This window comes from Balaenoptera borealis (genome assembly GCF_965194805.1).
Source record: "Balaenoptera borealis genome assembly, chromosome: 2".
Classification (NCBI taxonomy): domain Eukaryota; kingdom Metazoa; phylum Chordata; class Mammalia; order Artiodactyla; family Balaenopteridae; genus Balaenoptera; species Balaenoptera borealis.
Window position 1 is genome coordinate 155921484 of NC_138867.1, and position 25527 is coordinate 155947010.

Sequence of the window (25527 nt, forward strand, 5' to 3'; positions counted from 1 at the left end):
ATTAGAGGCTCAAGGACTAGTCTTAGTAAACTTATTCTTAAAAATTATTTATTATTAACTAATAAAATATTCGGGGGAATATACTATTGCTTATGTAATAAATCAAATTTCTGATTATTTATAATTTCTGCCTTGGTTTTTTTTTTTTTTAGAATATCAAAATACATGAATCAGTGACATATCTGATATATATATAGAAATATCACTTTCATATAGAAGAATCTTCTGTAACTGATTCAGTTTGCTGATTCACAGAAAGTTAGAATTTGAGGATTATCTCAGAGATTTCCCATTTTATAGGTGGAGCCTGAGGAACAAGGAAGCTATTACTTGCCTAATGCGAAATGTGATGCATGACTCAGGAGTTGACAGTATCTATCTATTATTTTATAATCTGTGTTTATATTGCCTCTGAAAGTATGATCAATTCTGCTTTTCAATTTTGGCATCAGTATAGTTTGTAGAGAGAGCACTGAATTAAAACAGTACAGAAACTTGGGTTCTAGTCATGGCTCTGCCATTATTAGCTCTTTGAGTAACCGTAAACAAATCACTTATACTAGTAGATTTTTAAAAGCTGTTTTAGCTCTATACTTTATGATTCTTTAATCATTATTTTCATTCCTTTTCTTACATAGTAAATTTTTGCTTTGCTGTTTGGTAAGTCTGGTTAAATAAATTCATCTTGAACTTTCTAGGTCGATTATTCTAGACCTTCAGCAAAACACAGGAAAATAGCTACCTCATTTCGTGACACTTCTCTTAAAGACATTTTAGTGCTAGCATGCTCTCTTCTAAAAGAGGTAAGTTACTTAATAATTCAGCATCCTGTTTCAGAAGAATTTCAGATGAATTCCCCTGTGCCCATTTAATTTAAGTACAAATTAATTTGCACAAATCTGTAAGCGGTTCCAAAAAATTCACTTTTATTTAGTCGGGATATAATAAAGTAAGATCCAAAGGGAATTTAGTAACTTGTCTTTAGACAGTAGTTTCATTATCTTCCTACTGTAGATTACTTATTGCAGAAGCTAATTAAGAATTTCTATATTGCCCTGCCCATATTTTAATGGGGTGCAGATGAACAATGAAATGATGGCAAGTTTTCCTAATTCATCATTGATCAATATTTTTTCAGAGTTGAGCCAAGATAGTTGACTTTAATAATTTCTTTAGGAAATAATATTTTCCCGTTTGCTACTTAGTGCCCTATTGAACATTAGGGATAGTATGATTCATAATTATATTGTGTTCTCTTGTAATATAGGGACTCCCTCATTCTGCTCAAGCTTGTTAATTGGTGTAGTAGAGCATTTCCCAAAGTATGTTCCACTAATCACTAGTTTCTACTTATTTAAGTTCTGTGGTATAGTAACATGGTAACTGCCACACTAGGCCAAACTAAAAGTTCCTCTATTATTTAAACATTTTTCTTTTAGTATGAAAAATTTTAACATATACACAAGAAGATGGAATAGTATAATAAACTCCCTTAGACCCAGCAACCAGTTAAGCATTAACAACTCGTGACCAATCTTGTTTCATCTCTATCCTTAACTAACCACTTTATTTCTTTCTGTGTTTTTCTTGAAGCAGAATCCCAAGCTTCTTATCATTTCCTCCACAAATATTTCACATTGTATCTCTAGGAGATATAATCTATTCTGGTTGTGTCAGAATGAACATTTTGAGGGGGTCGGGATTGTTCTCCAGGAGCTTGTGAGTGTCCTTCCACATTCAAACAGCTCTGAGAACCTTTGTTAGCTGAATGTGTATCGTTTATGCATGAAGCTCCCCTACTTTTTCTTGAAGAATATTATATTTTCAGCTTGTTCCAATTGCTCCTTGAGCTAACGAATCCTGTACATTTATACATTTGTGCTGTGTAAAGTATTTGTCCTAAAGTTACTTCTTACAACTTTAGAAGGTGACCTCCAGTTTGCATTTAAATGTGAAAGGTTTTAACCCCATTTTACAAGATTAAATTTGAAAATTTAATCTACTATTGTAGATTTTTGTTGATAGTGATATTACAGTTTTTTTCTAATATATACAACATAACTTTGCAAATTTTTTTTAACTTATTTTAATTTGTCACTGAAGAATTATTTAAATTAGCTGAGTAAAATTCTTTTAATTGACATATGTCATAATGTTTCATTTGACTCTGAACCTCTTTCAGGTGTTGGCCAAGCCTTTAAACCTTCAGGACCAAGGTCAGCAAAACCTAGTAATGCAAGTCTTGAAACTGGTCCTCAACTGCCTTAACTTTGACTTCATTGGCAGTTCAGCAGATGAATCTGCAGATGATCTTTGTACAGTACAGATTCCAACAACTTGGAGAACAAGTAAGAAAAAAGTTTAGTGTAAGGAATGGTCAACATAAAATACACAGGATTAGCAGTATAGTTGCTTTATGTGCAATTATCTCTGTTTTTTACTTGGCAATCAAAAAGTTCAAAAAAATTTGTAACCTAATGTAGCTGCTGATACCCAATGTTGAAATCTGTTTTCCTCAGTTCATATCATAGTAACCTCTATATTTTGATTTTGGAAAAAAGAAAAGACAACTCTAGATTTGGAGGACGACCAGTTTAGGTGGGGAAATGAAGAGCTCTGTTTTGAAATTTTCAGATAAACAGTAGGAGAGGATATAAACTTGGCAGGAGATATCAACATATTTTTCAAAGTTATAAAGAGAATGAATTAGAGTAGCTAACTTAGCAGAGCAGAATTGCAATTTACTTTCTTACAGAGAAGGACACCAAAAAAGAGCAAACTCACTTGCTCTCACACATCCCAGAAAGATGATGGCAATAGGGCTTTCCTATTGAAGTCAGAGGTAGGGAATTGGGCTGAAAGGACTTGGTAAAAAGTCTATGTTCTGCACAAACACCCCCGGGATCTTCTCTACCACCTCTGTGCAGCTCTGTGACTGCCCTTTTCCCTTCCTTCCCTATGTGTACTTCCCCCTCCATTCCCAAGACCAGAGCTTTTTTCCCTTGAGAAATTAAACTGGAGAGGTTTCGCATTCAGGGGTATCAGATATAGTAGAGAAACACCATACATTTGGTGAAAACTTCTAATATGGAAGTCAGAGACTAAAAGAAACAATTAAAAGGGACTTTGTATCTTGATAGTAGTGATGAATGCGTGAACCAACACATGTAGTAAAAATTGCACAGACTAAATACACATACACACACACACACACGAGTACATGTAAAACTGGGAAAGCCAAATAAGATTGGTGGATTGGATTTTATCAGTGTGCCTTCTTGATTGTGATATTGTGCTTTAGTTTTGCAAGAACTTACCATTTGTGGAAATGGGGTCAACAATACATGGGATCTCTCTGTATTATTTCTTGCAACTGCATATAAATCTGATTATCTCAAGAAATCTTTTTTTAAAAAGAGAGAGTTAGTAGAAACAGAGACAAAGTGAAGAGTCGAAGTAAATTTCAAAAAGGTTTAATTACTATCCTCAGAGAGATAAGAAAAGGTAATGCACTCCTGAAACATGAATAGGATATTGTTTCAAAAACGAAAGTTAAGACAGTGTTCCAAATATACAGGTTGCCCAGATAAGACATTCAGTAAAAGAGTTGGAAGATAAAGTTAAGGAAATATCCCAGAAAGTAGAACAAAAAAAGCAAGAAGAGATTTGATAGGAGAAAAAAATGCAAGAATATTGAAGCATGAAACTAGGAGGCTTGGCATCTGACTATTAGGAGTTCAAGAAAGGACAGGAAAAAACAGAAGGCAATTTGCAAACAATACCAAAAAAAATTCTCAGCAATGAGACACATAAATTTTCAGATTGAAAGATCCCATAAGTACCCAACATAATGAAAAAAAATACACTAAGCTTCATAATCATGACATTTCAGAATAACAAGGACAAAGAGAACCTAAAATCTACCAGAAGGAAAGTCACCTACAAAGCACTGGGATCAAGAATGGTATTAGATTTCTCAACAGTAGTACTGGAAGCTAGAGAACAATGGAGTAATATCCTCAGACTTCGCTGAGTGAAAATAATTTTCAAACTAGACTGAAATTACCAAGTATAAAAGAATAAAGATATTTTCAGACATGTAAATCGTTCTGAAATTTATCCCTTATGTACTTGCTCTTATGAAGCTACTTGACATACAAGCAAGAAAATAGAGGATATGGAGTTCAGGAAAGCTTTAACACAAGATGACTATCAGCAGACATTAAAAGGAGATAATTATGTAACACATTTTGGAACAGCCAGTCTAAGTTGAAGAAGGCTTCAGGAGGAAGGGGTGGGAAGATGGAAGTGATACGTTATTTGATGCTATTGACCAGGTGGAAAATGGCATGAAGAACATTTTGCAAATCTGTCAGAGCATTTGGAAAGAATTAGTGACAGATATCGATCTACACAACTAAGCACAGAAAAGATGCTGTGATTAAATCCAGGGAGTGTTGGAAATGTGATATAGTATACTTGGCTTAGCTGTTAACATTATTTACATAGTCATAATAAGGTAAACACTTAGAATTGATTTAATTCCAAATTGTTACAACAGTGGATAGATTTTTGAGAGAGGATGGATTGTAGAAAGAGTGGTGGGAGTAGAGGGGAGAGTGTACCGTAACAAGGTCATTTGAGACCTAAAATAAAACAGTCAAAGACATGTAATACAGCATGTAATTTGGAAACATGTATTTAAATATAGCTAAGAGTTGAAAGGCAGTTGGAATGGAGTAGGGTACAGCTGTTTTTTACTATATACTTTTTAGTACTATTTACTTTTTGATACTATTTGAATTTTTAAATGTTTTTATTACCTTAATGTAAATGAAAATAATGAGAAGGTTCTCTAGGTAAGAACTGTAGGTGCTACATGGAAATAAGGAACATCTTAGCTAATTAATTTCTATCTTTGTATTATTTCATATTTCAAAGGAAAATAGCTAGGAATTAAAAAGGAATTAAGCCTAACTGCAAAGAAAGATTGGCCACATGCAGAGGTCTTGGAGTTTTTGGTTTGTATGATAATGTCTTACTATGTGAAGATCACTGAATTGAAAGTAATGGTGTTAGAATTTTTTTTTTTTTTCCAGTTTTCCTGGAACCAGAAACATTGGATCTTTTCTTTAATTTGTATCATTCACTTCCACCACTCCTATCTCAGTTAGTAAGTAAAACTCATTCATTATTTCATTAAAAAGTACCTGTGATATTTATATAAGGGTGGTACATATTTACTTTATTTATATTCTTGATTAGGTTTACCTCTTATAAGAGATTCTTACATCATCTGGGATTTGTATTATGTAAGCTATTTTTCAGTTTCTATTTATAGTCCATAGTTCCCGTCATTTCACTGGTGAGCCCAAAACCCATAACTGGTGATTTAGTTCCTGCCTGTAGCCAAGACAACCTATCAACCTCTACGTATCTTTTTTCCTACTCAGTCCCCAGCTCTTCTTCTGGGCCTCAGTCCAGTAGTTTGCCACCCCACCTGTTACCTTCCCTTTTCTTAACCTCTCTAACTCTTTCTCCACTTTGCTTGGCTGCATGTCAGGCTTGCCGTGTGGCCCCCCATCAGATGTCTCCAAATGAGAAACAAAGGGGATCTGCTCACTTGATTTTGTGCTCATCACTCCAGTTGTTCATTTACTTTTTGAATCAAATTCTGTTGTGTGCTAAAAGATTCTTGAAACTCTTTGGTTATAGTATGGAACTTTGAGACTCTGTATCCCATCTTTGTGGAATCTAAAACAGAGACCAGGCAAGATTGAAAAAAAAAAGAAAGTTGTTAGTTTAATATCTAAGCTTGTAGAAGTGAAGTTGGGGAATTCTTATATTGTCATTTCCTGAAAAAAAGATGTTCCACATTTAAAGTACATATCAGCAGTATGTTTGTTTAGATATGTTATCACCTAGAAGGGAGGAATAGGTTCACAAAAATACTCCCTCCCTTTCTTAGAAAACATGTTTGCTCTCAAATCGAGGGTTTTAAGGTGGTGGTTTTTAAACTGGGTTTCACAGGACACTCATGTTTCCAGGTGGTGCCACAGAACTTCAGCCTTCTGTCTTTTAACCAGAAGAGTCTTGTCTTTAGTTATTTAAAAACCATGGTTTCATGTACAGTTATGTTTTGGGATAAAACAAACAAGCTACTGGTGCTTAAAAAGTAGAGTGGAAAGCAACTGCTTTAAGAGAATGTAACTGACATTTATTGGGCATGCCCTATCCTATGATGCTTATCTCACTTCATCCTCACAGTGGCCCTGCAAGGTAACTATTGTTATCTTCCCTATGTAGACAAGGAAACAGATCCAGAATGGCCTAAGTGACTTTCTTCAGGGCAGTGAACTAAATTTTGGAGTTGAGATTCAAACGCAGGTGGTTTTGACCCCAAACCCCTGGATATTTTTATTACGCTAATGGTTCCTGAACCTTCTACACATCAGAAGGGAGTTTTGTTTTTTGGGTTGTTTGCTTGTTTTTTGTTTTTAACATTAAGGACTGTGGCCAACTGAGTAACATCTAAAAAGGCTATCCTCTGATTTTTGTCCCTATTCTCACCCTTGCCAAGAGAGCCAGACATTTTGTGTGAAATCTCCTAACTGGAATATTTAAATATTGACAGATAATTCTTTTTTTTTTTTTTTTTTTTTAAAGTGGGCAAGTTTACATATGTGGGCCAGTTTGGCCTAAAAGTTGCCAGTTTTGGGCCTCTCAGTTAATGAACAAACAGGCTTCAGTGGGTTCCAGTAGTAGAATTAAGAACCCAAGAAGTGAAATTGGCTGATTAAGTATTAACTTCAGAAAGATAACTAGGCCACAGACACTTTGCAGGAATTTTTATACTGTATCTAACTTTTTCAGTAGCATTTTCCAAATTGTTCCTCAAGATATTAATAAATGGTGTGGGCAAGATGTTTTATCACCAGATAAATTTGGGACATGCTGGATTAAGTAAAGTTAAAGGATTTTTCCCACTTGTAGGATAGCGCAGTGCATATTGTACAGTAGTTTCCAAATGTATTCTACAACAAAACCATATTTTCTTTTTGATGAAACACCTGGTTCGTTGGTTTACAAACAGATTAGGCATCAAAAGCAATTGGGAGCCTTTGAGTGTATGCAGGTCCCGGCTCTGCTCTGGTGTATTTAATATATACAAAAATATTAGAGGAATTTTACACAGAAATAGGAATTCTAGTGGTGGGATTGACGGGTTATGGGTGGTGGTAATTATTGATGATGTTTAGCTTTCATTGTTTTTGGATTCTATAACACTATTTTATCATTAAAATTTTTAAAAATTTAAATGTAAAGAGTAGTGTTCCTTACATGTGGCCTTACATTAATTTTAAAGTTGAAATGAATTTTGTTGTTCCTGTTTTTAGGCACTTTCATGTTTAGTTCAGTTTGCTTCTACAAGAAGGTCCTTATTTAGCAGTCCTGAACGTGCCAAGTACCTTGGTAATTTAATCAAGGGAGTAAAAAGGATACTTGAAAACCCTCAGGTATTTTTGAAATAATTTAATTAATACTTACCATATTTAAATACAGTTTTTCTGCTGAAAGGTGCATAATAAACTTATGACTTTATTACGATTCTGGAAGAAAATAAGTATCATATTCTACTTTCTTGGATCTCATTTGTAGTATAAATGGGAAGTTTTTAAAAGTGAATGTTTTCCTGACTGACTGCTGTGTTGTTCTTTTTATTTTTCCTGTTCTTTTAGGTAAATATGAATAGAGGTTGTATATCTTATTATGCTTCTGCTTTTTACCATTGTACTTTGCTTGCACGTCTTAAATTACTGAAGTAATTAATTCAGAGTCATATCTACCTTCTAAACTAGAAGACAGTATAAATCTGGATGTTAATATTGGAATAAGTGGTTTTAAATTATGAAATAATATCTTTTTTGCCCTCTTGTGGACAATAAAAGTTTGTAGATTTTTAAATCTACTCTCTAACTGCAAATCTTCAGTGGCTGTGTTCATTTCAGAGAATTGCACAGCCATTATAAATTAGTGATTTTGGATGCCTAGATAAAATTTGTTTCACTTTTGGTTTTGGTTTAAAATATCTGTAATGAAAGTACAAATTGTAAAAGGTTAAATGATGATTTAAGGAGGTTTATCTAAGTCTCTTGGTTATTAATAACTTAGGGGGGACATATAATATCTATACCTAAAGAAAACATTCTTACTCTTTAAAGAACAGTCGTTTTTGCACATTAAGAGGTATTTTATGTGTTGTGCATTCGTTTTATCTTTTCACTGTTGGCATATCTGAAATTTTTGTGTTTTGCTGATAAATGGGATTTTTACCAATATATCGATACTTTAAAATTTTTAGTTGTTCAGCTCACTATCATCAGTCAGTATGTGGAAGATAATATGCTAATATCAGATAATTCTCTTAATTGATTTTCCAATATCCTCATGTCGATGTTTTATGGCTCTAAAAGTTAATTTGAATATTATATATATTTTTAGAATTATAAGTATGTATTAAAAGACCCATGAATACAAAATATATTTTTAAATTAGTCCTTAATAATTAGAAACTATGTGATATTTTTTCATGGGTTGAAATTTTTTACAAACTCTTTCAGTATTAAACAGATACTGAAAGATACTTGAATTCTGTTTCATGCCAGCTATAGTGCAGAGTTCTCAAACTATAAAGATAATAACACACATGTCCTATCTTCAAGGAGCTCACTGGGGGCGCCTTTCTTGGTCTTTCCTTTTAACCTGTCCTCCCCACAAAGTTACCTCTGTGTCTTGTAGTACTTTTTTTAAACTTTCTGCTCTACATTGCAGCAGTTTATTTGAGTGTCTTAAGAGACAAGGAGTTGCTTGAGGACATAATGCCTCTAGGTACTCAATAAATATTTGTTGAATTAAAAGATGTTTCTGTTGTTTGTGGGTACACATTTAATGTAAGTCTAGTGGTATTGCTCTTTTCCAGGATTTCAAGAGCCAATTCTTACTTTCCATCTTAAATATTTTTCAGGTCTTGTGTTGACTTCTGTTTAAGTCACAAGATACACTCTCTCTCTCTCTCTCTCCCCACCCTTTTCTCCTCTCTTTTCTGTCTCTCATGCAAATTTTTTTGGGCTAATATAATGGTTCCCAAACGTTATGATTTAGTCATCATGGTCAAAGCTTCCTCCAAAGCCTCTAGTTCGGATTCCTTATTATTAATCATTTAGGACAACATTAAGTCGAGTAGGAATCATTTGGTTTTTTGTTTTTAAGATTTTTAAAAAGCCTTTCTTTTTGTCTCATAATTTAGGGTTTGTCCAATCCAGGTAATTATCATGAATTTTGTCGATTTTTGGCTCGTTTAAAGACAAATTACCAGCTGGGAGAATTAGTTATGGTGAAGGAGTATCCTGAAGTTATCAGATTGATTGCTAATTTTACCATTACTAGCCTACAGGTAAATAAAAATATATAGTTGATGTTAAACTGTAGATAGTTTTAAAACCCTTTCTTGGTAAGATTTGGTAGGGATTTTTAAAAACATTTATTAGAGCACTTTGCTAAAAATGTTCATTGCAAGATTTTAGGTAAAAAACTTCTTTGTAACAAATTTTATAATAATAAAAATTTAGAGGCCATCTAAATATCTAATAATTAAAGACCGAATTGAGACGCTGTAGCAAAATCTATGTGGAGAAATGAAATAAAGTTTTACAGATTAGTTTTTGGAAAAATTCTTTTTATAAGTTTGGGGGAAAGTTTTAAAACCATATTTTCCACATGATATCAACTCTGTGAAAAAATATTCCTGGAAAGATTAGAAGGAAGTTCACAAACATTTAACAGAATTTGCTATTTTAAATGTTCATTGGTTATAATCGGAATAAGAGTTTATTTTGAACTGTATGTTTACTAATTTTGCCTCTGCATTTCTTATTCTAGGAAGACATAATGTCATTTTAAATAACGTTTGCTTTATTTTTTTGTAGCATTGGGAATTTGCTCCCAACAGTGTTCATTATTTATTAACTCTCTGGCAAAGGATGGTAGCATCAGTTCCTTTTGTGAAATCAACTGAACCCCACTTATTAGACACTTATGCACCAGAAATCACGAAGGCCTTTATCACTTCTCGGTTGGAATCTGTTGCCATAGTTGTGAGGTATTGAAAACTAAATGTTTTTGTTGTATTTTCATCTTCTGCATCTTGGAATTTTTTTTAAATGGAGGTATAATTTACCTATGGTAAAATTCACCTTTTTTAGTATACAGTTCTCTGAGCTCTGACAAGTGTATGCCGTTGTGTTTAACAACACAATCAAGATATAAAATAATTCCATCACCCCAAAAAGTTTTTTTAGGTTCCTTTGTAGTCAGACCTTTCCCCATCCTCAGCATCTGGCAATTATTGATGTTTTGTTCCCTAAAATTTTTGTCTTTTTTGGATGTTATTACATAAATGAAATCATACAGTATGTAGCCCTTTAGTCTGGCTTCTGTCACTTAGCATAATGCATTTGAGATTCTTCCATTTTGTGTCAGTAGTTCTTTACTTTTTATTGCTGAATAGTATACCATTTTATGGATATATCACAGTTATTAGTCCACTCACCTATTGGTGGACATTTGGGTTCTTTCTGTTTTTGCCTTTATGAGTAAAATAGCTGTAAGTGTTCCTATACAGATTTTTGTATGAATTTAAGTTTTTATTTCTCTTGGATAAATTCCTAGGTGTGAGATTTCTGGGTTGCCTGGTAAGTGTATATTTTACTTTATAAGAAATTGCCAAACTGTTTTCCAAAGTGGCTGTATCATTTCATGTTCCCACCAGCAGTGTATGAAAAATCCAATTGCTCTGCATCCTCACCAGCACTTGATATTGTCAGTTTTAAAAAATTTTAGTCATTCTAATAGGTGTGGTGCCTCATTGTGGTTTCAAATTGCATTCCCTTAATAACTAACAATGTTGAGGATCTTTTTATGTGCTTATTTACCATTTGTATATACTCTTTGGTAAAATGCCTGTCAAATATGTTCCCATTTTTTTATTGGGTTGTTTATTTTCTTATATTGAGATTAGAGAGGTCTGTATATTCTGGTCACAAGTCTTTTTATCATATGTGTTTTGCAAATATTTTTTCCCAGTCCTTTGCTTGCCTCTTCATTTCCTTAACAGAGTGTTTCAAAGAGCAGGAGTTTTAAAGTTTAATGAAGTCCAATTTATCCTTTATTTTTTTCTTCTAGAAGTTTTATAATTTAAATTTAGGTCCATAATCCATTTTGAGTTAATTTTTATATGATATGAGGTTTAGACTCAATGTTCTTTTTCTTTCCTTTTTTTCTTTTTTGCATAGGGAAGACCAGTTATCCCCAACACCATTTGTGGAAAAGACTGTCCTTTCTCCATTGAATTGTCTTTACTCTGTTTTCAAAAATTAATTGACCACATATGTATGGTTCTATTTTTGGACTCTATTCTCATTAGTCTATGTGTTTCTCCTTCTGCCAGTAGCCCCTGCCTTGAGTACTGTAGCCTTATAATAAGCTTTGAAATCAGGTAGTGTGAATTTTCATCTTGGTTTTCCCTTTTTAAAGGGCTCTTTTGTTTTGGCTCTTTTACTTCCTTTGCTTTTCTGTATAAATGTTAGAATCATCTTGTCAGTATCTACAAAAAAAAGTCCTGCTGGAATTTTGACTAGAATTGCATTGAATTTGTAGATTAATTTGGAGGAAGAATTGACATCTCAGCAATATTGAGTCTTTTAGCCAATGAGCATGTTTATCTTTTAATTTATTTAGTTCTTCTGTGATTCCTTTCATCACTGTTTTGTATTATTCAGTCTTTAGATCTTACATATATTTAAGATTTAATTAGTGTTTTATGTTTTCTGGTGCCTTTGGAGATACTGTTTTTTAAATTTAAATTTCCAATTCATGTTAGTATATAGTAATGAATTCTATACATTGACCTGTATTGCTAGCACCTTGGAAATACACTCAGCTGTTAGTACTAGTAGCTTTCTTGTGGTTCACATTTTCAAATATAGACATTTTATTTCTTACCTTCCAGTCTATGTCTTTTATTTCTTTATCCATGATAGAATTTTTATTTAACATAAATAAAGCTTATTTGTGGTGAATAAAAGTACATCTCATTCTAATGTCATCTGCAATCCTTTTCTTATATATTTGCAGAGATAATTTAGATGATCCACTGGATGATACCGCCACTGTGTTTCAGCAGTTGGAGCAGTTGTGCACTGTTAGCAGATGTGAATATGAGAAGACATGCACTCTTCTTGTACAGTTGTTTGATCAAAATGCACAGAATTACCAAAAGCTTCTGCATTCAGCTTCTGGAATAACTGTGGACATGGCAATTCAGGAAGGTCAGTAAATTTTATATGACCATATAAATAATATAATAATATGGTAGTATGTTGAATTTTAAGTAGCTTCATTAATCAATTTATTTAATAATTTTACTGCAACGTATTTTTGTTTATTTCCCCCAATTCTATTCCTCTAATAATCCATTAATTTTATTAACCTTCTGGGTATTTTGGTGGCTTGATGGTTTTAGTTCTTTATAAGATTCACAGGGAATATTTCTCTCTGGCTTCAGTATCAAAAAAAGCTGATAATGATCTTTGAGTAGAGTTTATTAACTTATAACTATCCTTTAACTAATCATGTTTCCTTCTTTGCTATATCTGACTGCAAATTCAGAGCCCAGTTTTAGCCAGTAAAAATTTACTGAAGACCTCATTGTGGTTTTGCATTTGTTCACTTGCCTTCACCATGGCTTTATTTTATTATTATATTTTAATTTCTCAATTTCCTCTTTATTTTTCATTCTTTACTGTAGGAGAATTTATCTATTTCTGTATATTTCCTTAATACGAAAGGATTTTCAGGAACATAGGGAATTAAATACACTTTTCAGATTTTAAGTGGGATAACTTATGAGAATGGAACTGGCTATATACATTTCTAATAGGAGGCAGTTTAATTACAGTTCCAGGATGTTTTTTTCTTTCATATTTGTTTGGAAAGTGAGTGGTAAGGGATGATAGTCAAACTTTGAGTGATTTTCCATTTAAACTCTTTTAAAAAATTTCTTTAAAAATTATCCTATACATTTACGTACTGTCTTCTAAAAATACCTTTTATTCATTATCTGTTTTTTTGGTTTTTGTTTGTTTTCTGAGTCACACAATACTGCTCAGCGGCGGGTAGAGGAATAGTTAACCTTCTTGAAATGTTCTCTTTTATTAGTATCTCATTATTTATAAGTTAGATGGAGGAGAACTAACATTTTGCTTGGTAGCATCTTGTTGTCATGACTGATTTCTTTCTTTAGCACAAAAGGGTATTTATATGTTTTGAGACATAGTAACTAGCAGTAACAAACACCGTCACATAGCAGCTTAAAGAACAGGTCAATACCAATATCTTTGCTGTTCCCTTTTTCCTACCAGCAAAAAATTCTTGATGTTTGTTTGTTAATTGATGCCTCTTCTTCACAGTTTTACTGCATATGTATGTACTCTGAAAATAATGCATGGTTTTGCATATTTTTGAACTTTATACAAATAGAATCAAATTATTTATTCTTTTACAACTTGCTTCATTATTTTTTCTCAATGTTGCCTTCGTGAGAGTTTGTGTTGATGCTGTAGCTATAGTTCCTTCATTTGTACTGCTGCAGTTCTGTTGTTTGAATACACTGCAATTTATTGATGAATTTTCTTGTCAATGGGTATTTGTGTTTTCTGTTTTCTGCTAATGCAATGAATGCTGCTGTAAAGATTGTTATATATATTAATTACATAGTCAGCTTCAGTAGACAATGCCAAACTATATTTTACAAAGTGATTGTACTACTTTATATCCCAACCACTCTGATCTAGATCCTCACCAATGGCTCATAATGTTAGACTTTTTGTCAGGCTAGTTGAGGTAATATACCTCATGCATATTTTACTTTTCACTCTCATGATTATTAATGAAGTTTAGTGTTTATGTTTATGTTCTTTCATCATCAGTGATATATATGTTCATGACTTTTGTTCATTTCCTCCTCGCCATTTGGATTATTTTGTTCTTTTTTTTTTTTTACTAATGGAGCTCTTTATAATATTTTAACACTAATCCTTTAGTTGTTTGAATTGTAAATATTGTCCTCAAGTTTGTGACCTGTTTTTACATGTAACTTTAATGTGTCTGTTCTCTTAGTTTTCATATCAAATTTTATTTTAATTAATTCACCCAATCTTTTGAAGAGGTATTATATTTACGTTGTCCAGAAAAGAGAAATTAAAATGTGTTCTGTTCCAGTCCTATAATCTGTCCTACTATTCTTCACTCTAACAAATAACGATTCTTATTGGTTTTGCATCTTTCCAAATTTTCTGTATGCATGTACAATTAGGAATATATAAGTTCTTATCCCCTTTTATTTACATGGAATGTGGCATACCACACTCACATTCTACTCCTTGCTTTTTCTCATTTAACAATGTATTTTATAGCTATTCTCAAATCAGTATACAAAGAATACTTAATTTTTATAGATGAATAATATTTATTTTTTGAATGTATCATAATTTATTTAACTATTCTCTCCATTGTTGAGAGTCATTTGAGTTGTTTGCCATCTTCTGCTATTAAAAGTAATGCTGTACAGATTAACCTTGTACTTGTCATTTTATATTTATGCAAGTATATCTGTAGGATACATTTCCAGAAGCAGAATTACTGTTGGGTAGAAGGGTTAATGTGTTTGTAATTTTTATAAATATTTCCAAATTACTCTCTGTAAGGACTGCACCAATTTACTTGTCCACCAGCAGTCTATGAGAGTTCCATGTTATTGCCTTCACAGGACAGTATTACCAAGCTTTTGAATTTTTGGCAATCCTATAGGTGAAAAATGATTTCTCAGTATAATTTAACATTCTCATATCAGTGAGGTTAAGCATTGTTTATTTAAGAGCTATTTGGTCTTCTTTTTATGTAAAAGAATTACTCATTTTTTTGGCTTATTTTTTTGTTGTTGGGTTTATTGGTTCTTTTTTTCTCATTGATTTTTTTTTTCTTATTGACTTTTAAGAACCCTTTATATGAGCCCCTTGTCTGTGTTGAGTTGCAAATATCTTTTTTCTTTTTTTTGAGTGTACAGTTTGAATTTAGTAGATACATAGCCATGTAACTACCACCACATTCAAGACAGAGAACCTTATAAATAATTTTCTCATGCCCTTTGATCCATTTTCCTAACTCTTTATCCAGGTAACCACTGGTTTTTGTCACTATGGTTCATCTCTTTTGGGTTTCTGTGTAAATGAAATCATACAATAACTAGTCTTTTGTGTTTGACTTTGTTTGCTTAGGATAATGTTTTTGAGAGTCAAACATACTGTATATATAAATATTTTGTTCCTTTTTATTGCTATGTAGTATTCCATAGTATGGCTTTTTCTTTAGTTTGTCTAGCTGTTTACCACTTAATGGACATTTGAGTTATACTTGCAGTTTTTACCTGTTATGAATAATGATGTTGTGAATATTTGCAGACAAATCTCTGTATGTACTTAAATTGTCATTTCTCTTGGGTAAATACCTGTGACAGTTTGCTGGGTCATATGAGAAATGTGTGTATAATATTATAAGATACTACTACGCTATTTTACAAAGTGTACCATTTTTCATTCCCATTAAGAATGATCCACATCTTCATCATCATTTGATATTGTCTTGTTAACTTTAGCCATTCTACTGGGTATCTAGTAGTAGTATCACATTGTGGTTATACTTTGAATTTCCTTGATAATTAATGAAGTTGTGCTTTTTTGGCCATTCTTATATCTTCCTTTGTGAAATGTCTGTTCACATTTTTTGCCCATTTTTATATTGGGTTGTTTGTTCTTTTGTACATAGTCTTATTATTGAAATTGTAAGTGTTTTATATATTCTGTATACAGTCCCTTTTTCACATACATGTTGCAGATATTTTCTTCCTGTCTGTTGTTTGTCTTTTCAACTGTCTTTCAAAGGGCAGAGTTTTAAATTTTGATGATCTGCCTTTTCAATTTTTTCTTCATGGCTTATGCTTTTTATATTTAAGAAATCTTCTGTAACTGAAGTCACGAATATGTTCTATATTTTTCTTCTAGAAGTTTAATAGTTTTAGCTATTATGTTTAAGTCTGTGATCCACTTTGGGTTAATTTTTGTGAATGATGTGAGGTAAGGATAAGGTCCCCTCCCCAACATGTACAGTTACCAAGTTGTTCTAGCACTGTTTGCTGAAAAGACTATCTTTTTTCCTATTGAATTATCATGTACCTTTGTCAAAAATCGGTTGACCGTAAAAGGCTAAGGTCTGTTACTAGACTCTATTCTGTACCATTGATCTAAATGTCTATCCTTATGCCAATGTTATACTGTCTTGGTTACTATAACTTTATAAGTCTTGAAATCAGGTAATTTAAGTCTTTCAGTCTTGTTCTTCTTTCTCAAAATAGTTTTGTGTTCTACATCTTTTGCTTTTCTGTATTAATTTTAGCAGCAACTTGTCAGTTTCTTTAAAAAAAAAAACTCATTAGAGTTTTGATTGAGGTTGCCTCAATCTATATATCAGTATGGTCCATCTTAATATCCAGTTGATGGACATGATATATTGCTCCACTTATGTAGGTGTTTTAAAGTTTTCTTTGCAATGTTTTATTGTTTTCAGTTCATAGGTATTAAAACTCTTTCACAAAATTTATTCCTATATAGTTTGGTGCTGTTGTAAATTTTGATTACTCTTTGCTATTTTATATAAGACCAGAATTGATTTTTGTCTTTGTGTCCTGTGATTTTGCTAAATTTACTGATTAGTTCTAATAGCTTTTTTTGTAGATTCTTTAGGATTGTTTTATATGATCATGTCACCTAAAATACAGTTTTATGTCTTGTCTTCATGCCTTTTATTTCTTTTTCTTTCCTTATTCCACTGGTAGGACCTTTAGTACAATGTTGAACAAAAGCGATAAGAATGGATATTCTGGCCTTGTTTCTGTTTGTACATAGAAAGCATTGAGCCTTTTACCATTGGTAATACATTTGATGAAGTTCCCTTCTGTTTCTCAGGCTATTTATAATGAGTGGGGCATTGATTTCTTTGAATGCTTTTTTATGTACCTACTCAAATGACCTTTGTTTTCTTTTTTATTTTACTAATATAATGAATTATATTGGTTGATTTTTCTGTTAAACCAGCTTTCCATTCCTAGGATAAATCCTGCTTGGTTACGATACTGTTCCTTTATATAGTGTTAGAGTCAGTTTGCAGAAGTTTTATTTTACATTGATGTTCATGAAGGATATTTTTCTGTAGTTTTCTTTTTTTGTGATGACTTTGGTTTTGGTAACAGGATAATACTGGCCTCATAAAATGAGTCAAGAAGTGTTTCTTCCTCCTTCTTTACACTCTGAAAGAGTTTGTGTTGTATTGGTATTATTTCTTTCTTAAGAGTTTGATAGGATTCATCAGTGAAGCCAGTGGGCCTGCAGGGTTTATTGTTATGAATGAAATTTTGTTAATTGGTATAGGACTATTCAAATGTTCTCTTTCACCTGGGGTCAAATTTAGTCATTTGTGTCTTTCAAGGAATTGGTCCTATTTTTAAATTTACTGGAATAAAGTTATTTCTAATATTTCATTATTATTCTTTTAATGTCTGTAGGATCTGAAGTGATGTCTTTTCTTTTATTCTTCCTATTTTAAAAATTGAAGTATACTTGCCACATAATATTATTTTCAGATGTACAACAATAATTTGGTATTTGTATATATTAGGAAATGATCACCACAAAAAGTCTAGTTAACATCCATCACTATACATAGTTAAACATTTTTTTTCTTGTGATGAGGACTTTTGAGATCTACTATCTTAGCAACTTTCAAATAATGCAATACAGCATTATTAACTATAGTCACCATGCTGTACATTACATCTCCATGACGTTTATTTTATAACTGGAAGTTTGTACCTTTTGACCCCCCTTCATCCATTTGATAATTTTTGCCCTTTTTCTTTTTTCCCCTGATAGACTAACTAGATATTTATCAACTTTGTTAATCTTTTCAAGAAATCAACTTTTAGTTTCACTGATTTTCTTTCTTTTTTTTTGGTTTGTTCATTTTTTATTTCATAAGTTTTTTGGGGGGGCTTTATTATGTTCTGCCTTATACTTGATTTTATTTGGTCTTTTTTTCTAATTTTGGATGGAGGCATCACATCTTTAATTTTTAGATTTTTTTGTATTCTAATAAAAACATTTAAAGCTATAAATTCATGAATTTTGGTCTTTTATTTTCATTATGATTTAGTTAAAAATATTTTCTAGTCTGTTATTTCTTTGTTAGTTTATGGATTATTCGAAGTATGCTTTTATTTCCAAATATTTGGGGTTTTCCTAGTTGTCTTATTGTTTCTGATTTCTAATTTAATTCTACCTTCGGCAAATATCATTTTGTATGATTTCAGACTTTAAGTTTATTGAGACTTGTTTTATGACCCAGCATATGGTCTTTCGTGACAAACAGACCATGTACGCTTGAAAAGAATATGTATTTTACCATAGCCATAGTTGGGTATAGTAGTATGTAAATAGAAATTAAGTCAAGATGATTAATAGTATTGTGCAGATATTCTTTGTTTTTACTGATTTTTTTCTGTTTTTTTTGGGGGGGGCCTATTTCTAGTATTTACAGAGAAAGAGGTATTAAATCTCCAAATATGATTGTGGAATAGTCTGTACTACTTTTTATTTTTTTAATTAAAAAATTTTTTTTTCTTTTTGCCTGTGTTGGGTCTTCGTTGCTGTGCGTGGGCTTTCTCTGGTTGTGGTGGCTTCTCTTGTTGCGGAGCACAGGCTCTAGGCACACGGGCTTCAGTAGTTGCAGCACACGGGCTCAGTAGTTGCAGCACACAGGCCCTAGAGCGCACGGGTTTCAGTAGTTGTGGCACGCGGGCTCAATAGTCGTGGCTCGCAGGCTCTAGAGCACAGGCTCGGTAGTTGTGGCACACAGGCTTAGTTGCTCCGCGGCATGTGGGATCTTCCCGGGCCAGGGATCGAACCCGTGTCCCCTGCACTGGCAGGTGGATTCTTAACCACTGCACCACCAGGGAAGTCCCATATACTACTTTTAATTTTCAATTTTTGCTTCATTTAGACATTTATAATTTTTTGTTTTCCTTGTTAATTGATCCTTTTATCTTAAAATCCACCACATTTGATATTACTGTAGCCAGTGCCATCTTATGCTTTCTGTTTACATGGGATATCCTTCACCATCCATTTACTTCCAGTCTGTCTGTGTCTTTGTTTTTAAAGTGTGTCTCTTGTAGACAGTGTATAGTTCTTCCTTTAAAAAAAAAATCACTGCTGACCATCTCTGTCCTTTAATTGAAATGTTTGGTCCATCTACTAAATGGGGTGGAGGAGGACTATCAACTCAATACCATTTAAACTGCTTCCTTAGAATAAGGTTTTTCATATCACATTGGTAGTCTGTATTTAGGCCACTCGCTGTGTGAGGTCTGAATTGAGGGATTTTTCCTTCTTTCCTGTGACTAACATGGAAATCAAGTTAGACAATTTTCTGTTTTGTCTTTCTTTGTCTAGGGCAGACAGTTCACTTTCTTGCTAAGGGTGTAAGAGTTTCTTGTTGGAGTCCTCTTATTGGGCATGCCCTAGGCTTTGTCCTTTGTCCTTCAAACAAGAAGCTCAAGTTCTCTAGTTGTTTCTATGCATATATCTCTCAGTTTCAGCCCAGACATCTATTTGGGCCTTTGCGGATTTATTTTACTTTCTTACCAACTCAGTAATATATTTGGTGCCTTTGTGCAAATTAGAAAAAGCACCCAGGCAGGTATAATATGCTAGTATGGTGAGTAGAGTACAGGCTGGATTTCAGTCCCCGCTTGTCCCTTCAGTTCTTTTTGTAGATATGTGGCTGCCCTGTAAGCCTGTCTTATAGTGTTTTGGGTTTTGTTTTTTTGTTTTTTTTTGTTTTTCCTGATGACACAATGGCAGCCTTATATAATATCTTTTCTGATTCATTTTTTATATTAATTCAGATTATGTTATAATTTGGTTCATGTTTAACCAACTACCTATAAAAATCACATTTTTTGTTTTTGGTTTTATATCACAATTAGTGTTTGCTTCTTAAAAGTAAAGAATTAGTAGTAACTTTCACTTCAATGTGGTCAACTACATGCTCTGAAAGGCCTTTGAGCTGCAAACAGTCAGATCCTGCATTGCTTGGCTTGAAATAAGTATATGAAATTTCTGAGGTTCCTACTCCTCCAGTCTGCTCTCCTCCACTTCTCTGTCCCTCTCTCTTCTGACTACTTCCCCCTCAAAAAATGAACTTTAACCAGAATGAACTGATGGGTAGCAAACAAGGGCAAAAAAGGCAGTGTTGCCTTTAAAGGCAAATTATCAATGATTAAATTGGTGACAAAACCTTAGCCTAGTAGCAAAGTCAGCGTACTGAACTTGGGATTCTTATATTAAGTTGAGCCCTTGAGAGGGGATATACTGGTCTGAAACTGGTAGATCCCCTTGCCTTCCAGCAAAAAAGTAAATTAAAATCTTCTGTAAAGAATAGCAACCATACTTTAGTGCCATAAGAATCCTGCAGATTAAGAGCAGTCAATTAACTCTTCATGATTTCAAAAATAACCAGCACACAAACAACAAAACAAGGTACCATGACTGAGCACTAACAAAAACAGTGAATGGTTTATTTGATTCAGATCTCCTCAAGGACTTAAGATACTGGAATTTTATAGGAATATAAAATAATTATGTATGAAATGTTTAAAGGAAAAAGAACTACAGATGAGCAAACAAGAGAATGAAAAATGACCAGGCAGATTGAAGAAGACTCAAATGAAACTTTTATTATTGAAAAAAATATTTTTTGTGATCTAAAATTTAATGAATTTTTTAAACAGTAAATTAGAGCCTGCTGAGGAAAGAATTAGAAAATTGGCAGTTAGATTTGAAGAAATTTTTAAGAATGTGGGGAAACAAGGAAAGTAACTTTTTTTTTTTTTTAAACTGGTGAAGGATTTATTTTTCTATTTTTTATTAAAAAAAATTTTTTTGGCCGCACCTCACGTTACGTGGGAATCTTTCTTCCCCGACCAGGCATCAAACCCGTGCTCTCTGGAAGTGGAAGTGTGGAATCTTAACCACTGGACCACCAGGCAAGTCAAAAGTAGCTATTAAAAGAGAAGTTAAAGGATGGAATGAAAAGGTCAGATATGTCAAATTGGATCCCAGAAGATGGAATAGAGAGAATGGAACAGAAGCAATAACGGAAAACATTCTTTCTCAGAATTCTTTAGAATTAATGAAAGATGACATGCATCTGTCAATAACAGCAAATCCAAAATGTACCAGTCAAAAAAAAACAGCACTTTAGTCAAACTGTGTAGCTCCAAAGACAGAAAATCTCAAAAGCAGCTTAAAGAGTGTAAAATAGAGTGAAAAACTCACTTCTCAACAGTAAAAATGTAAGCCAGAAGATTGTGGAATATTATTCTCAAAAAATTGAGTCAAAGTAATGGCCATCGTATAACTGTATGTCAGCAAAAGTATCTTTCATGAACAAAGATACTGAAACCACTTTTGGACAAGTGAAAACAGAATTTTTACTACCAGTAGATCTTTACTGAGGTTCTTTATTAAAAGTTTTCATTAAATGTTCTAAAGATTATTTTTCAGGAAGAAGGGACATGATTCCAGAAGGAAGGAAAGGAACACACAGAAATTGGTAAACACACAAATCTTAACAAACATAGCCTTATATTTTTAAAAAAGTTATTGTTTTTAACTTGTGAAATTAAAAAAGAAACTACCATAAACAGTAGTACATGAGAGAGGGATGTGATAAGAATTAAAATTGTCTTAATGCTTTGTTTTATTTTGGAAGAGAATTAAGATGGTAAAATTTCAAGAGTAACAAAAGTGTAAGATATGTGATTAACTTCCATCACACAGTAGAGGAAAAGTAATGAAATAGGTAAACATGCAAACTCAGTGTTTTAAAAAGCCAAGAAAAGAAAAGAGAGACAAAAAGAAAGACAATAATAGAAAATAAAATAGTAGGAGCATTCCACATACATTATTAATCTAATAAACATAAATGAATTAAATTTACAATCAAGCCAGATTATAAAGTTGAATATTTAAAGAATTATTCCAGTGAGCCAAATGCCCATTATAAGAGACATACTCAAAACTTTAAAACATAGAAAGTTGAAAGTAAAAGGATAAAAAAAATGTGCTGTGTAAATACGAACCTAAAAGAAGTTGGGGTAGTTATATTAATATCAAACAAGACTGTAAGATAAAAAGCATTACTAGAACTGGAGATAATCGTTTGTATACTAAGAAGGTATAACAATTTCAAATATCTAGTACCTTGAAATAGTCTCAAAACGTCAAGCAAAGGATGGTAATCCTATGGGAGAAATTGGCATATGTACCATTATAATGAGGAGTTGCAGTACTTTTCTGCAAATTGTTGATAAATCAAATATGGAAGTCAAAAGGATTTGAACAATATGATTAACAGACTTTATTGAATTGATGTATATAAAATGCTGGAACCAACAATTAGAAAATATTAATAGGACACGTGGCATGTTTTTAAAAAAATTGACCAAGAAGAACAAAGCTGGAGGCATCACGCTTCTTGACTCTGAACTATATTACAAAGCTATAGTGATCAAAACAGTATGGCATTGGCATAGAAACAGATACATAAATCAGTGGAACAGTATAGAGAGCCGAGAAATAAACCCATGTCCACATGGTCAGTTAATTTATGACATAGAGCTAAGAATATACAATGGGGAAAGGACAGTCTCTTCAATAAATGGTGTTGGGAAAACTATATAGCCACATGCAAAAGAATGAAACTCTACCCCTATCTTGCACTACACACAAACATAACTCAAATCGATAAAAGACTTGAACATAAGACCTGAAACCATAAAACACCTAGAAGAAAACATAGGTAGTAAGCTTCTAGACATTGGTCTTTGCTGTGATTTTTTGGATTTGACACCAAAAGCAAAGGCAACAAAAGCAAAAATAGGTAAGTGGTAAGTAGGACTATATCAATAAAAAGTTTCTGCACAGCAAAGGAAACCATCAACAACATGAAACGGCAACCTACCAAATGGGAGAAAATATTTGTAAGTCACATATTGATAAAGGGCTAATATCTAAAATATGTAAAGAACTCACAGAGCTCAATAGCAAAAAAATAAACAACCCAATTAAAAAATGACCAGGGGATCTGAATAGATATGTTTCCAAAGAAGACATGTGAATGGCTTTCAGGTACGTGAAAAGGTGCTGAACATCACTGATTCTCAGGGAAATGCAAATCAAAAACACCATGATATATCACCTCACACCTATTAGAATGTCTTAAAGACAAGATATAACAACTGTTTGCAAGGATGTGGAGAAAAGGGAACCCTGTGCACTGTTGGTGGGAATGTAAATTGGTACAACCAATATGGAAAACAATATGGAGGGTCCTCAAAAAGTTAAAAACAGAACTACCATATCATCTAGCAATTCCACTTCTGAGTATTTGAAGAAAATGAAAATACTAACTCAAAAGGATATCTACACCCCCATGTTCATTGCAGCCTTGTTTACAATAGTCAAGACATTGAAGCAACCTAAGTATCCATTGCTGGAGGAGTGGATAAGAAAGTGTGGGGTGTGTGTGTGTACACAAAAACATATATATGTAAAATTATTATACATTATATAGTATATAAGGAATATTATTCAGTCATAAAAAAGAATGACATCTTGCCATTTCTGACAACACGGATTGACCTTGAGAGCATTTTAAGTGAACTAAGACAGAGAAAGACAAATACTGTATGATTTCATTGTATGTGGAATCTGAAAAACAAAGCAAAACAAACTCGTAGATACAGAGAACAGATTGGTGGTTGCTATGGTGGGGTTGGGGAGTGGGTGAAATGGGTAAAGGTGGTCAAAAGGTATAAACTTCCAGTTATAAAATAAATAAATCATGGAGATGTAATATACAGCATGGAAACTATAGTTAATAATACTGTATTGCATATTTGAAAGTTGCTGAGAGAGTAGATTTTGAAAGTTCTCACCACAAGAAAATAAAATTTGTGACTGTGTGGTGGTGGATGTTAACTAGACTTATTGTGGTGATCATTTCCCAATATATACAAATATCAAATCATTTTGTTGTACACCTGAAACTAATATGTTATATGTCAATTATATCTCAGTTTTAAAAAGTTTACCAAGTATTAGTACATAAAGCGAGTCTCAACAAATTTCAATGACAGTATCATAGAGTCCAGATTTTCTTACCAATTTGTGATTAAATTAAAACTAACCTGTAAAAATAACAAAATCCATAAAGTTGGTAATTTTATAAACATACTTCTAAGTAATTATGGAGTAAACGAAGAAGTCTTAGGGAAATTAAAAAACAAAGAAAAGTGGAAATACAACATGTTTGGAATTCAGTAGGAAATTTATTTCACAACAACAAGAAAGGCTGAAATGTTGTGACTTAAGCATCCAAGTTGAGAGGTTAGAATGAGAGGAGCAGATCAAACCCAAAGAAAGGAGAAAGAAGGAAACAAAGAGCAGAAATTAAGGAACTAAAAGACAAAGATTCAGTAATATCAAAAAAATCAAAAGTTAATTCTTTAAAAGTACTAATAAAATTGACAAACCTCTCATGAGATAAGAAGAAAAGAGAATTCACAGATAACATTAGGATCAAGAGGGGAAATACAGTTACAGATACAGCAAAGGTTTAAAATATAAAATTATGCGTAGTATTTTTTGAAGTCAACAAATTAGACAACTCAAAATCAGTAAATTCCTAGAAAAATAACTTAAAAACACAAGATTAAAAAAAAAAAATACCAGAAGTCGAAGAAGATATTTGCAACACATACACACACACTAACCCAAGCAAGGATCACCATCTAGAAGAACCTGGAAATAAATCCTAGAAATCAATAAAACAAGCAATTCTTTAGGGAAATGATCAATACCTACAAATAAGCATGTCACTGCTCATAAGAGAAAGGGAAATCAAGGCACATGAGATACCATTTTACTTCCAGTAGATTGGCAAAAGTAAATCTTCCAGGAGAATGTAGATCAAAGGGAATTTTTACATCCTTCTGGTAGGAGTATAAAGTATAGTCATTTGGAAATAGAATGGAAATCACTTTGGTGTTATCTTGAAAAGTGGGACATTTGAATACCTTCTGACCTGGCACTTCCACTCTTAGATATGTCCTTTAGAAAAGCTCTTCTAAACAAGGGGACATGGCATGAGAATGTTCATAGCCTTAGTGTTATTAAAGGCAAAAAAATGGAAAAAGTTCAAGTGTCCATCAACATGAAAATGGATAAACAGATCATA

At 32.7% G+C, this 25527-nt stretch overlaps 1 protein-coding gene across 8 annotated transcripts in view; it reads left to right on the plus strand.

The window, feature by feature from the left end:
- The window catches only part of RANBP17 (RAN binding protein 17), a 315779-nt gene that overhangs the window by 30831 nt on the left and 259421 nt on the right, over nt 1-25527 (plus strand). For all 8 annotated transcript variants that reach the window (XR_014241506.1, XM_082380852.1, XM_082380855.1 and 5 more), the window contains 7 exons: nt 699-803; nt 2183-2348; nt 5100-5173; nt 7398-7517; nt 9308-9454; nt 9987-10159; nt 12193-12386. Coding sequence is in view for 7 of the 8 variants with exons in the window: in XM_082380852.1 (XP_082236978.1) it covers nt 699-803; nt 2183-2348; nt 5100-5173; nt 7398-7517; nt 9308-9454; nt 9987-10159; nt 12193-12386 (979 nt within the window). In the remaining variant the exon portion in view is untranslated. The remainder of the gene's footprint in view (nt 1-698; nt 804-2182; nt 2349-5099; nt 5174-7397; nt 7518-9307; nt 9455-9986; nt 10160-12192; nt 12387-25527) is intronic.